General features: G+C 39.1%; 1 protein-coding gene across 3 annotated transcripts in view; it reads left to right on the top strand.

Annotated features, from left to right (window-relative positions):
- The window catches only part of DENND4A (DENN domain containing 4A), a 49,023-nt gene that overhangs the window by 29,212 nt on the left and 5,168 nt on the right, over nucleotides 1-14,643 (top strand). For 2 of the 3 annotated variants that reach the window (XM_063169978.1, XM_063169977.1), the window contains exons 15-30: nucleotides 1,246-1,379; nucleotides 2,239-2,374; nucleotides 2,903-3,109; nucleotides 3,206-3,334; nucleotides 3,604-3,748; nucleotides 5,627-5,746; nucleotides 7,204-7,344; nucleotides 8,214-9,301; nucleotides 10,076-10,286; nucleotides 11,044-11,138; nucleotides 11,917-12,092; nucleotides 12,211-12,357; nucleotides 12,809-13,019; nucleotides 13,259-13,513; nucleotides 14,021-14,138; nucleotides 14,293-14,319. In XM_063169978.1, the coding sequence (XP_063026048.1) occupies nucleotides 1,246-1,379; nucleotides 2,239-2,374; nucleotides 2,903-3,109; nucleotides 3,206-3,334; nucleotides 3,604-3,748; nucleotides 5,627-5,746; nucleotides 7,204-7,344; nucleotides 8,214-9,301; nucleotides 10,076-10,286; nucleotides 11,044-11,138; nucleotides 11,917-12,092; nucleotides 12,211-12,357; nucleotides 12,809-13,019; nucleotides 13,259-13,513; nucleotides 14,021-14,138; nucleotides 14,293-14,319 (3,340 nt within the window). The remainder of the gene's footprint in view (nucleotides 1-1,245; nucleotides 1,380-2,238; nucleotides 2,375-2,902; nucleotides 3,110-3,205; nucleotides 3,335-3,603; nucleotides 3,749-5,626; nucleotides 5,747-7,203; nucleotides 7,345-8,213; nucleotides 9,302-10,075; nucleotides 10,287-11,043; nucleotides 11,139-11,916; nucleotides 12,093-12,210; nucleotides 12,358-12,808; nucleotides 13,020-13,258; nucleotides 13,514-14,020; nucleotides 14,139-14,292; nucleotides 14,320-14,643) is intronic. The other variant, XM_063169979.1, reaches the window with a different exon arrangement.

Raw genomic sequence — 14,643 nt, 5'->3', positions numbered from 1 at the left:
TATGTATGTGAAATTAGTTATCTATAAAATATCAACTAAGCCCTATCTTAAATAATTTGTGAGAATAGTTTAAGATGAAGAGTAATCTCTTCTATGTTATTTGGTCCTAGACAAGCAGCAGATTGTAACTCATTACCCATTTTGTCAACTGAAAGATACAGTGTAATTGTCTCACAAGTTTTCATTTTTCCAGGAATTCAAAAATTACCTCAATTCAACACACATTTAAGCTACTGACTTTATTATATTTCACTGGTAAAACTTGTAGCTGTGGGATTTTTACATCCTTAGAAGTATTTAAATTGCAAGTAAGGTTTCGTTTACTGCTGCTTCTCAGGAGCCATATGTTCTTGCTACTTGGCTGGTTCAATTTGCTAATGCTTTCCATCTGTCTCATGCAGCAAAATGTGTAATTAAGGACACCTCTTTGTATGTTTATCAAACTTTAAATATTCAAGAATTTTACTGAAACTACTTGATATATTTGCACCTCACTGGAGGGAGAGAACTGTGGAATATGCTTCCTTTTATACATTAACTCTCTGTTGCCAAATTCTTAAGGCATAAAAAACATGCATTCTTGGGTTCCACAGGTTGCTTATTCATTTCTTTGAAGTATTCTACCATTTGGCTGTCATTTGGTTGCCATTTAAACCATTTAAGTAATTTAAATTAGAAAAACAAAGCTGTGTCTGTCTCCCTTAAACCTCAGTAAGGTCACACGTTTATATTTCATTCTCTTGCAGTGCATGTGTACTTCTGCAGTCTCTGCAAACTGTCAAGACATTAAGTGCTGTGAGGTGACTGCAGTTGTGGATGGTGCTAGTAGTAGCTTCTGCATGCATCAGACAATTTGATAAAGCTTGGTATTGTTTTTAGTGGTTAAAAGAGAGGAAAATACCTTATTTTCATATTTAAAAATAAATTTCAAGTTACTCCTGCTGTTGGAAGCATAGTTCTAGGAATGGTTGTGTTCAGAAGGATTAATCTCTACGTACTCCTTAAAATATTTACCTGGAAACAGGCAATTCAGACTATACCATTAAGCACTCATTATTGAGTTGGGATGAAGTTCACAAAACCAATGCCACACTTATTATTGTCATTGTAACTTTGCAAGGTGTCCTTTCATTAAAGTGCTGCTCTTTGAAGCTAATGCAGACTGTCCTGTTGATCATACAGCTGTTAACAGCAGAAAATGCAATGCCTCTGGTAACTACTTTTTCTTTTACCTTCCTCCTCCAGGTAGATATGGACAAAACTGGGGAAACACGACTTATAGAGCTGGATGAGTCCTACAAGAGTGAGCACACAGTTTTCATAACACCCCCTGAGATCCCTCATCTGCCAAATGGGGAGGAGCACCCTCTGCAATACAGGTAGCCTGAGGACACAGCAGGATGCCAGCCAATCCTAACAGCTGCCCTTGTAGAGTCTAATTTCTAGGTTTTTAGAGTCAGCAAGTACAGATTTTTCCTGTCCCTTTATGTTGCTTATGTAAAAGGTGTGTGTGAAATGGCTGTTGTGGCAGTTCTTTAGAAGTTTTAATTTTGTGTGTACACACAGAAACAATAATAATTAATAAAGCTGGTAATGATCACATTACATTGTGCTGCCTGTTGACACCTTTTAAGCTTAAAGTTGAGATTAGTGGGCCCAATCTTCCTTTTTTGTCCTTCTGCTATTACTGATAATGATACAAACTGTGGATACTCTTTGGAAGGAGAGGGTACGTGTCAAAGAATTGCTGAAGACAAGTGTTACTAATATAGTAATTGTGTCAGAGGAGTTTGTTAGTTTCTTCATTATTTCTGAGAAATATTTCCATATCTAATCTGATTTAATATTTTAGATAGTTTGATATTGTTCCCATTGATTTTCATAAGCCTCAGTCATGTGATGCTCACTGGGGCTAAGCCACACAGATTATTTTATTTTATTAACTAGAATCAATACTAATGCATTTGACACATTATTTAAAGAAAATGTTATGACAGTAAATACGTTTGTCAGTTTAAGTTGCTAACCTGAATAACAGGTTGAGTCTGTTTGTGCAAGCATATGAACCCATGCTGAGGGATTAGTGAACCACTTCTGTCAGTGATGTCATGAAAGGTTTACTTTTGTGTTTATTTCCTGGGAAGCCTCTGGTGCAAGTGTGTAGTTGATTTCCTTTGCTATTATGTGATGTATTTGCTTTGGAGCTGACTTACCAGAATTGACACTTTTGTCTTACAGTTATAATGGATTTCCAGTATTAAAGCTAGAATTGTTTGAACGACCTGAAGGATTTCTCAGAGCACCAAATAACAAACTGTCCTCAAAAGCCAGTAGCCCCAACAGCCCATCACCGATGTTCAGAAGAACTAAACAGGTACTTGCTGGTGTTCTTGGCCTGTGAAGTGCTCTGCAAGGGGACAGCTTGAGTTTGGGTTGACTGGCTGTGCCTGCAGCCTGGTGGTTCTTCAGTTCTTCACTGATCTGGTGACTGTAATGTCACTGTGTAAATTGTTTGGATGTGCTTCTTGCCTGCACCATACAAGGGCCCCTGTACAGGTTGTTGCTTGCTGTGATGTCCCTGTCCCTTCCCCTTTCTTCACACTGTTCTCCATGAATTTTCCATGTCCACTTCTTGACTGCATTTCACTGGCCAGGACCTTGAGGGACTCTAACTTTCAAAGTAATAGAGATATAAAGAAATGCAAGGGTTTAGCAGTGGAATATTGCACAATGACTGTTGTTGGTATCACTCTCACTGCTTTCATATTCCTTTCCACTTTATTCTATTGTTAATATTACCGTTGCAGTTTCCATAAATATAACAGTACATGTTCGGTTTTAAACGTGTAGCTTTGTGTGATGTAGATATAAACATACACAAATAATCTGTGTTTCTTTCCAGGAAATTAAATCTGCCCACAAAATTGCCAAGAAATACTCCTCCATCCCCCAGATGTGGTCCAGGTGTTTACTCCGTCACTGCTACGGCCTTTGGTTCATCTGCCTCCCTGCCTATGTGAAGGTCTGCCACTCCAAAGTCAGGGCTCTCAGAACTGCCTATGACGTGCTACAGAAAATGCACACCAAGAAAATAGACCCACCTGACGAGGTAAAGCAGCCCCAGCTGCAGAAGGAGCCCATGGGGGCTGCATGGGGTGAGCCCAGGGCAGTGCTGGGGCCCGGGCTCACAGGTGTGTGTTTGCAGGTGTGCTACCGCGTGCTGATGCAGCTGTGCGGGCAGTACGGGCAGCCCGTGCTGGCGGTGCGCGTGCTCTTCGAGATGCAGAAGGCTGGCATCGACCCCAACGCCATCACCTATGGCTACTACAACAAGGTGTGCTTGAGAGAGGATGGGGGGGACAAAAATGCATTTTGATCCAGGCAAATAGAAGGGAGAAAAATTACAGAGCGCTTCAGGTGTGGTTCTGTCACTTCTTGTAAGTTGGAGAAACCCAAGACAGAATCATTTTGTGGGTTTTGGTTTTGTAGGTTTAGAAATCTGCTGTATTACTGCCAGTGTAACTCAGTCTGAAATTTAAGCTTCTGTTTTCACATCTCGCTGTTCCTGAAGATGACGACTTGATTTTGATATTTCCAAAATAGGCTGTTTTGGAAAGCACCTGGCCTTCAAGCAATCGAGGTGGCTATTTCCTCTGGATGAAAATACGAAATGTTGTCTTAGGAATAGCACAGTTTAAAAAAGCATTGAAAAAGCTACCAGCAAGCGCTGCACATACATCTGTTTCTGGTAAAGCTTTCACATCCTTCTGTTTTTTTTATTTTCATGCTGATGAGGAAGTTTATTTCAAAAATCTTTCTTTTATGAGCTTGATAAAACTGTTTTAGAGAAAAAAGGCAGTAGTTCCTGTGTAATTTTTAAAAGCAGTCTCCTTTGCCTTTGAATCTGAAATAATCTATTCACTTATTATATCAGCTATTTATGAGACAAATGGAGACAAAATATGAAACTGAAATTTGTGTTAATTATCCTAGTTCATCTAATAACTAGTCTTATAATTGGCAGAAAATTTTGTCCAGCCTTGCTTTTATAATTTTCCCCTTTTTTTTATGTTAGCTGAGAGGCAACTAGAACTAGTCCTTGAGTTTGCAGTACTGGTTGCAGGTTCTGCCTACCACCTGCAGTGATCATGTTTGTTTTTATCTAGAATATAAGTAAAATATGTGAGGCTGTAAATTTTGGGGGTTCTTTCCTTTTCTTTCCAGTAAAAACTTAGGTAATATGAGCATCAAATGGTCATATGGCCATGCCTGTAATTGGTATTTTTAAAGGTACTGCTTTCCATGGTATTTATAACTTCCTGGTAGTAAAGTACAATAGTACATTGTAAAGTAGCAGCAATGCAGTTTAGTTTAGGGCAGGCTGACCTTGGAAGACCTTTACAACATACTTTTATAAATGTATGTGGGTCATCTGACTCAGCTTGCAAAGTCCTTCCACCCAGGGCTGTTCTGTAATTCCAAATGTGTACAAATAAATCTTTGCCCTGACAAACAGAACATATATGATGGCCTTATGGCTCGATTATTTCTCTGGACCCCAGAGACTCCAGTCCTATTTCTGGCTCTATCATTAACCTCATGGATGGCCTTGAATAATTTTGCTTTATTTCTGCCTGTTCTTCATGGAGTTGAGCTTCCTGATAAACCACTTCATTGAAAGGCAGCCATGCAAAGCACTGTACAAGAGATTAGCAATGTTGGTTGCAACTCAGACTATGTAAACCAAGGAAGTGTAAATAATCCTTAATGAAATAACTGTCACTTATATAATTAATAGCATTTGCTTTTGACATCATCTGACTTTTCAAGATTACTTTGCATGAAACCTCACAGCTGGAATGTGTGCTGACTCCTCAGGAAATCCAAAAAACTCCCATAAATTCCAGAATATTTTCTTATCTTTACCATAGCAACAAGGTTTTTACCCTGTCTGTAGCCATTCAGTGCAGCCTCTTTAGGGAAAAGAGAGAAAGAAACTTTAAATTACATTGGACCCTCTTGATCCTGGAGAGAGACCATATTAATTACACCTGGGCAGTGTTTTGGCTTGAGAATGACCAGATAAGTGGCTTGAATGTTTGCAGGAGGTTTTGGAGTGATGGTGGTTAGTTTCATTTTAATCTATTTTTGCAGACAAACCCATGTTTGCCACCGCATTGTTTAAATCTTTTTATCTAGAGTAAAACCATGTGAATCACATGCATTAACATCTCTGTTAACATTAATGTTTCTGAGAAACATTGTACACTAAAATGAAACCATGTTTAGATGCCTCTTGGAGCTCTTGAAAAGATGTGACCTTTTGATCAAATAAACCAGGCAACAGAATTAAAATCAAACAGTGCACTAGTTCAGTATTTAAAAAGAAAGGTTGCCCATTACCCCTTTAATTTCATCCTCTAAAGCATCACTTTAGTTTATACTCTAATAAGCCAATCCTTTTATTCCTTTTTTTTAATTTGGTGGTAAAATGTTCATTGTTAATTGGAATGTTCTTGATAAGAGGCCTTTGAATTACTGTTGGTATTCAATTTATTCCCCTGAACAATGTCACACTATTAAATGCCATAACTGTCTTTATTCTGATGGTGCCCTGCACTGATAGGGGGACATTCAGACACTGCCAATAACACATCACTCAAAGAAGAAGCCAAGCAAGGGAAAACTTGTCTTCAAGACATCCAAGAACAAAAGGAGGACAAGAGGGAGAGTGACTCCAGTTCTTGTACGTATCTTGTGAATACAGATATCTGGTTCATTGGGGATAAATAAGGATTCCAGCAAAAGCTAAGTGGGACAGCTGATTCCTCACAGTGAGTGAGTGTGATAATGCCAGTTTATGCCACTGCCTGAAGTTCTTTTTCTAAGTGTAATTTTCTGGATGTCTAATGGTTTCACTTGGAAAATTACAGTTCTTTTTTCTCTCCTGTTTCAAATAAGTGATAATGGGAGCATAAAGGCTTAATGATAATTATAGCCTAATGTTTTTGTCTTTTAAAAAAATGAAATTGCCTCATAGGCATAATCTACAGAAAAGCATTTTCTACCAGTCTGGTTTCTTTATAAATCCTGTAATAGGAGAGCAGCTGAAATTTTGCAAGTCTGAGAAGTCTAAATTACCCAGCTCCTTGGAATTCTCAAAGTTTGGGAGATGTATCAGAATTTCTTCAGGTTTTGCATCTGCTGCTCTTGTTTCCTTCAACTACAGTTGAGCAGCATCAACTTCATGCAAGTACATAGAAGATCAGATTGTGTAGTAAAATGGTACGAGCACTACAGATTCCCATGTATATTCATGGAAAATACCCTTCTTAGTAAATGTTCCCCTAATAATATAATTATGTACATTTTTAGTGGACTTTCTGCTACTATTTGTGTTAACTGTCCCATTATCAAGTGATATAAAAGTCTGAGGATATATGGACTAAGTTCAGTGTTTTTACCACAATCTTCCTTCCAGCACTAGTATTTTTTTCTTCAATTTTCTTGAAAAGTTGTCTTGCCCATGATCATGAGAACATATATGTAAGATTACAGACAAGTTATTTAGGTTTAACAAAGCTTTTGAGGATGCACAAAATGAATTTTCCCTAATTTATTACTTTTGGCCATAATTAAGACAAATGTAGCCCTCTATAATATGATGTGCTAAAACATTTTGCACTTTTGAAAACAGCTTGATAATATTAAACTTGTCTGAAATCCTTTAGAGAAGTGATTCTTTATTTTGGGTAGTCACCTGCAATGGAGTTTTTGTTTCATATGTAAAAGAGTTGAATATAAATAATTCACATTTACTTCATTTCTCCTGTGTAGTCCTGGGGGAAATGAGATCTGTGTGAAGCTGAGCTCTTGCAAAGGCAGGAGGAAAAATACTCTTACACTTCTTCTATGCAAAGGTGGTCTTAATCTTTACAACCACAAGATATTTTAGAATTATTTTTGGTCTCTGTGTAGCAAAGCTTATGGAACTTCTAGCTTTTGGAGCATTCCAGAAGTAATGCTTGGAGTTAAATTTCCATAGTGAAAACCTGTGCCCAGGCAGAGATCAGGCTGTGCCTCATGGGATGAGTCAACAAGGTGCCACTCAGTCCTCTGTGAGGTGTCCACTGGGTAGTGGGGACTTGAGGTTTAAGGGATGTTCATTGGATTCTACAAAACTCTGTCCTTTTCTGCCTGCAGTGTCTGAAGTGGAGAGCACAAAAGGGAGTGGGGACTGCCTGCCCAAACTGAATTACCAGAACTCTGGGAACGACAAAGGCACTTCCAGCATTGTGCGGCTCAACGGCACCATTGACAGCACCGTGGCACAGGGGAGCAGGGGTGAGTGCAGGGGGAATACACATCTGTCCAGTCTGTTACTCATGAGTTCTGAGGAGTGCTCCTAAGTCCTGTTGTCCACTAAACTTGCAGTATTTTATTGCTGTAATAGCAGTGGCTGATGAAAAGTGGGGGAGGGTGTTTAGGTTGGAGTCAGCACATGCTGTGTCAGGAGAATATTCTGCATGGCAATATTCTGCACTTCCAGATTTTCTTCTGTTCTTTGCTGTAGTTTAGCATCTACTTACAAAACACCAAAATCTTGGCTTTTTTCATATAATCTCCAGCAAGTAATTAATTCCTTCAGGATGAACAAGGGGTTTCTATGCAGTAAAATTAAAAAGACACTTTCAGACATTTTCATGAGTCTTTAGTAATGTCAGTTCTGGTTATTATAATACTGTCAGCTATGCTTGAAATATTATAATGTACTTTAAAGTCTGCATCTTTATGCTCTGGCAAAACAATGGAGATTTCTCTGACAATAATTCCTTTTGTTGGCTCTGTTTCTAAATCATGAAGTTAGAAAGTGATGCTTTTTTTTGCAATTTCCTTGATACCTGTGCTATCCTTAGCTTTCAAACCTTGTAGTAATGTCCCCAAAAGAGGGGAGTAAATACAATGGAGATCTGATGATGTCTCTCAATGATCTTTAGGTTCTATGATTTTATTCCCTTTTAAGTGTTTTATTGTCTGTCCCTTCCTAAAATTAGGATGGTCAGTTCAATATTTCAACCTCTAGCACAGCACAGTGAATTCCATCTCTGTGTTGTAAAGTGCCGGAAAGATGAGACAGATTTGCATTCTTCTGTGCTTCATTCAGTTTTCTTGTACAGCAACAAATAAAGCACCTTGTTCCATTTGTTTTTCAGAGAGTTCTGTAGGGTTGCTGTTTACATCATCTTTTGAGGATGCCAATGAAGCAGAAGTTATAAAAAGCAAATCCTTAAGAAAGAGACATAAAAGTGCAGTGGAAGCTGACTTAAGGGAGATGCCCTGGGAAGGCAGGAACCGGAACCTGAGTGGGGATGGCTTAGTGGGACTCATGATGAACAGAATCAACCAGGAAGCAAACCCTGGAGAAATGGTTGAAAAACTGGGAGCTGATGCCAAAATTCTATCTAGTGCATTACAGAAAAGCATAAGGCCAAAAACTCTTAATATCAGATCTTCCTCTTTAGAGTCTAAGAGAGAAAGCCTGGAGAAAGAATCCAGTGATGAAGATGCAGCCTTTGATTGCAGTTTTACAGATAAAACAGAGTCTCCTGTTATCTTTGATCTGGAAGACCTGGATGGAGAACCTGAAACACCTACAGCAGTGAAAACTTCCTGTGGAAAATCTAAAAAATTACAAAGGAAGAGCAGCTTTCCAGTAAAACCAGTTGAAAAAACAGATGTTGAAACTGGATTTGATCCATTGTCTCTGCTGGTTGCTGAGACAGAGCAGCAGAAAGAGGAGGAGGAGGAGGATGATGACAGAAGTGTCTCTACTCCATCTGCAAGAAGAGATTTAGCTGAAGAAATAGTCATGTACATGAACAACATGAGCAGCCCTTTGTCCAGTCGTGCCCCAAGCATTGAGCTGCAAAAACCCTTTGATGACAGAAATGCCAATAAAAGGAGCCCAACCATTATCCAGCCTTGCAGGAGGTCCAGCCTTCCCCCAAACTCCCCAAGGCCACCCAGCCTTACCAAATCCAAGAGCTACCACGCAAAACATGAAGAAAGGCCAAGGGACAGGCTTTGGTCTTCCCCAGCTTATTCCCCAAACAGCCCAGCCAAGGAGCAGGACACAAGCAGTGCCCTGACACTTGTGTCATCACCCTCGTTCAACCTGGACACGCTGCTGACTCCCAAGTTTGATGTTCTGAAAAGCAGCATGTTCTCTGCTGGAAAAGGAGTTGCAGAGAAAGCAAGCAAGTGGTACTCCAAATTTGCAATGTATGCTGCATCTGCAAAGGTAAATGTTTATTAATAATTTAAGGAAAAAACTTTGTAAAGGTTTAATTACCGACTCACATGTGATGAATCCCTTGCATGACATGTCTCCTTGTAGACTGGGTACATTAAGTTGTTTTAATCATGTTTGGTATACCAGAATCCTGATTTTAATATCCTGAATAAGATTTTAGTCTAGGTTGGGTTCTGAATATATTTAATGGGAGAACATAAGTGTGTTGACAGAACAAAGACTGCTCTGTCTTCCCTGTTTAACCTAAAGAAGAAACACTAAATAAACAAATACTGGCTTGAAGTCTTTATTGCTCTTATGAGTAGGGGGAAATCTGGTTGTATTGGTTGCCAAAATAATTTCAAGCTAGTTCTGATCTGAAGTCATTTGTTAGAATGTTATTTGCTGCTACCAATTCAAACCAAAACTACTTTTGTTCCCAGTCCTTGGGAATGGAGAGAGACACTTGCCTTGTCCATCCTAATGTATTCCTACAGCTGCTGATAATTCTTATAGGAATGGAGTGAAAAAATTATAGGATTAAAATGGTTATGATTTCACCTAGTTATTTTTGTTAGGTGAATCTTTAAAAAACAATCCTGGTGTGGCTGTTTAACCTAGAGAGGGACTTGCCTTGTCTTGCATTAGGTCTGATACAGGTCTGTGATCCTCCAAGGAGCGGAGGGTCATGCCTGGAATTTACTGGGCCACAGAAGTCTGTCACTTTTTTGGGGAAAAATTTTTGCTTTCCTTTTGTTTTCTCACTGTAACTTCTTTTCTCAGGATCAAAATTCAGACCGAGCAAGTGTTTCATCTCTTGGAGCTCTGGACTCAGAATCTACTTCTCTCACTGATGAAGATGTCTGTAATGATTTTGAAAGTGCTTCTCCTCAGGAGAACACCACCTCAGAAATTAAGGGAATTAGCATCAGCAAGACAAGCCTGGAAAGCTCAGCTTCCCATGACAGCTCAGCTAAGCAGTTTGACCAGTGTGGTAAGAGACAGCTTTTGCATGGCATTCATCAATCTGGGCAAAAACATTCCAGTTTTAAAACTTGTTCTTTCATAATTCTCAGTTTAGGAACACCCTAGGCATTAGTCCTTTTTGTGGAAGAAGTAAATTTTTCTTTTTACTACCTGAAAACTTTTACTCAAATGGGAAATCTTTTGAGTCCTTGAGTATTCATGTAAACACCTTAGTTGTGTATGTTGTACAGCTCCAGAAAACATCCATAAAAACATCCTAATGGTAACTTCATTGGTCTGGTTCTGTTTTCTAAAAGTAGTAAAAATACTTTTTAAAAATCTATTATTTTCTAGAAGCCACTGTTGAAGCTGATTATCAGACAGACTGTAGATTTTTTTTTCTAATCTGTGCTGGGTAATTGGTCATGACTGTTGTATCACTTTCTGATATAATTTAGGGTACAAACAGCACTGCTTGCCCTTCCCTAGGTTTTGTCCACACAGAAGGTGTGGCTATGAATTAAAATTTGTTTCCAAGGTACCAACGGTTGGTTACAAAGAAAAGTGAACATATGGAAATAGTTTGTTTGTGGCTTTTATTTTTGCCTTGGTTGGCGCTGGGCAGATGGCAGCCTCACACTCCACAGTTCCCTACCAGCGTATCTCATTTCTTGCATCTTCCATCACACATTTTATTATAACTGCAGTATTGTTTGAGCAGAAAAACAGGGTGCTAAAAATGCATTTTATGAATAACTGGTACTTTGGGTTTCTTCTGTTAACAGGTTCTCTTTCCAAGTTCCCATTACCTGACAAATCAGAGCTGGTGTCTTCCTGCAGCACCAGCAGTACCAGCGTGTTCCAGAACTATGCCATGGAGGTACAGGATGATTTACTGATTTAATTGATGGACTTGGAACATGTGTCTTTAAATATGAATGTTATCTGTATCTCTGGTGAAGTTCAAAGCTCCAAACTAAAACACTGAAAGACAGATGGATATTTCTGTCACAAAGTAGATTTAATTTCAAATCCTGCTCTAGAGAGATCTTTATTTCAGTCACATCTTTTGGTCCTTTAAGCTCGAGTTCTCAAGATTTTGCTTTTGGGTGCAATTGAATTCAGGTATCTAAATCCCTTGTGGAGATAAATTTGTTCAAAGTGAAAATAGTAAGTGAAGTAGCCCTGGACATTTAAAAATGCAGAAGAGAGAAGTGGCTACTTCTTGGTGTGACGTCTAGTAAGAGAACTTTTCTTTTCACTGTTAGGCTGTTTGAGGTGGCTCTTCATTATCTTCTTTGGTCCCCCCTTTCCTCCACTGGATTTAGGTTAATGACTATTCATTTGCATCTTTTTTTCCCATTTTTATAATACTGACAGTCACTACAAAAGCATATTTAAATTCTAATCATAATTTATGTAGCTGCATAAATACTCCTTTACTTTTATGCTTGCAGATTATAGATAACATGTTATTGTTAATATTCTTAAACAGCTGGTTGATTTTAATCTGAGAAGCAATTAAAGCATGAACTTGTATGCAAGTGGGAGGAATATTCATCAAAGGGCAGAGATTTTGGCTGTTGTTTTAAGTGCCTTGTGACACAAAAGTAGCTTTGGGAACATGTTCTAGAGGGTTCTGTTCCTGCCCTGTGCAGGTCCTCATCTCGAGCTGTTCTCGGTGCCGGACTTGTGACTGTTTGGTTCACGATGAAGAAATCATGGCAGGCTGGACAGCAGATGATTCAAATCTCAATACCACGTGTCCCTTCTGTGGCAATTTATTTCTGCCTTTTTTAAGCATCGAAATCAGAGATCTGCGGCGGCCTGGACGGTAATAACAATATTGGAATTTTCCTCAATTTTAAATGCTCATATTGGGATGTGGGATTTTTGGGATTTAGGTTTCTTGGGGGGCTTTTTTGGATGTTAAGCTTTTGCTTTCCCTGCAGGTATTTTCTGAAATCCAGCCCTTCTACAGAAAATATGCAGTTCCCATCCCTTTTCTCCAATCAGAGTGGGAAGTCCTGTAACACCACAGCCACTGTTGGCCTCACTACATCCCTGATGTCTGTCCAAGAGGATATCAATTCAAATAGGTAAATGTGCATTTCCTGCCTAGGAATTCCTCAGCTTCTCTGTGCATATGCATGTATTTTAATCAACTGAAATAAATTTGTTACATTGTTTGAAAAGGAGAGGTTGATTTGTGAGAGGATCTCTCTGCTGCCTCTCCCTTATCTGCCCACATCATGCTTTCTCTGCCTGATATGCATCATTTCATCCCTAATACAAAAATTCATGTTGGTATTTGTAATTCTGCGAGTTTTATGAACTCTTTAGAGGATGTTTGTGTTCTTCATCAGTGCAAGAGGGAATAAAACTTGCACTGTAACACAAATGAGTGTGGTGACTGACAAGGCAGATTTCAAACTGTCAGGTCCGTTATTTCCAGTTTATTTCTGTCTGTCTGTGTGTACATGTTGGAGCACTCACAGTAAAACAAAAAGCTGAGATTCTTTTTTCTTCTTTTTTTTTCCTCTCCTCTAGCAAATCCAAGCAACATGACAATGTTTATGCCAGAAGTATCCAGATCCCCTCAGGAAGAAGACAGAATGCCTCTGGGTCAGAATGTACAAGTCACCCTGTAGCAAGGAGCATCAGTACTTTTGGTCCTTTGGAAGAAGACGAGAAGGAAAACCAGAAGATCAGCCATATCATTCCTACTGGTAGCCTGCCTGCTACTTTGCAAGGACCAACTGTGTGTAGTTTTTCTACCTTAAGTCATTTTTTCATGTTTGCCATCGATTAGAGATGTGTAACAGCATTAACCTTCCTCAATTGCAGTAAATGCTAGGTTGTATTATTTAAACTAATGCTAGTTGTAGCTTTTAGATGTTGGTGTGTGTCATAGGGAGCAAAAGCATTTATAAGACCTTGTAAAGACAGTTGTTTTCATTACATTAGTTACAATTGATGGCATGTTTTCTGTTCCTGCAGGATCCCTTGAGCCTGGAATGGCGCTTGCCTAGTCCTGATCCTATAACAGTTCCTTACCTCAGTCCTCTCGTGGTATGGAAAGAGCTTGAAAGCTTACTTGAAAATGAAGGGGATCATGCAATAACAGTGGCAGACTTTGTAGATCATCACCCCATCGTGTTCTGGAATTTGGTGTGGTATTTCAGGCGCTTGGACTTGCCCAGTAACTTACCAGGATTGATACTTTCTTCTGAGCACTGCAATAAGAACTCCAAGGTATGGGATCTGATAGGAAACACAGACACGTGAGAAATGGCTGCTTTCCCATGTAGGAAATCATTACATGATTGAGTAACTCTTGGAAATTTGTCATGCACTATGCTGAGCCCAGTCCTGAATTGGTAAAGAATGTGTCAGCTGAGGGCAGATGCTCAGAACTGTGGAACATGTGCTCAGCAGTCCTTGTGGGGGTCCAGTGTTCAGGTCTTACTCATCCCACTGTAATTTGGGATCCTCGGTTTCAAGGGGGATAAGTTGCTAGACAGTTTTGTTGCTATTTGAGTAGCTAAGCAGTAGAAGGAGGAAGTTGAGATATTAGGGCTGTAGAAAATAGGCAAAACACTTGTTTGTCATGTCACTGATTATCTCATTAAGCTTTCTGTATGTAGTTTTAATAGCAAAGCTTTTTACCATGAGACCTAGAGACATGAAGATACATGTTAAATACAGAATTCCTCTGTCATGACTTTGTAATAAAATGTTTTTGTGCATTCTCTGGTTCAGATTCCACGGAACTGTATGTCAGAGGACAGTAAATATGTTCTTATTCAGATGCTATGGGACAATATGAAATTGCATCAGGATCCAAGGCAGCCTCTGTATATTCTGTGGAATGCTCAGAGTAAGTTTTGTTCTGTGTGGATTTTGGTGCTCTTTTTTAAGAACAATTTTCATTTTGAACAACTGAAGCATCTGTGTTGAGAAAAGATGTCTTTGTGGATTGTTCACACGAGCTACAGTAGTGATTTTTGATCATACTGCTTTTTGTCTTGCAGGTCAAAATCGCACTCTTTTGTTTGAGAGTGAGTGTTAAGCTTGGTGTTGCTATTCTCAGTTTGGGTGACTTGTTTTGGGAGGGAGGCTGCTTCTGTGCTTAGCAGTAAACTGCTTGAACAAGTTTTACTTTTCCAGCATTTCTGTTTCAAATCATTGACTGGTATTGCCAGTGGCTTTTTCTTCACTGGGATGGGAGGAATGAGAGGGAATACATTTCATTGATGTTGATCATCCATTTAGCTCGTGTTCTTATTTTTAGAATTTGCTTACTCAGAGTTTTGTTGCTGGTATTGGATCACACACCTGAAAATAGCTCATGGCCCATTGCATCCATTGAGTTTTTTATGTGC

Source organism: Melospiza melodia, chromosome 15 (genome assembly GCF_035770615.1).
Source record: "Melospiza melodia melodia isolate bMelMel2 chromosome 15, bMelMel2.pri, whole genome shotgun sequence".
NCBI lineage: Eukaryota > Metazoa > Chordata > Aves > Passeriformes > Passerellidae > Melospiza > Melospiza melodia.
The sequence above is the reverse complement of the archived record's forward strand: the minus strand, read 5'-3'. Positions and strand labels throughout refer to the sequence as shown.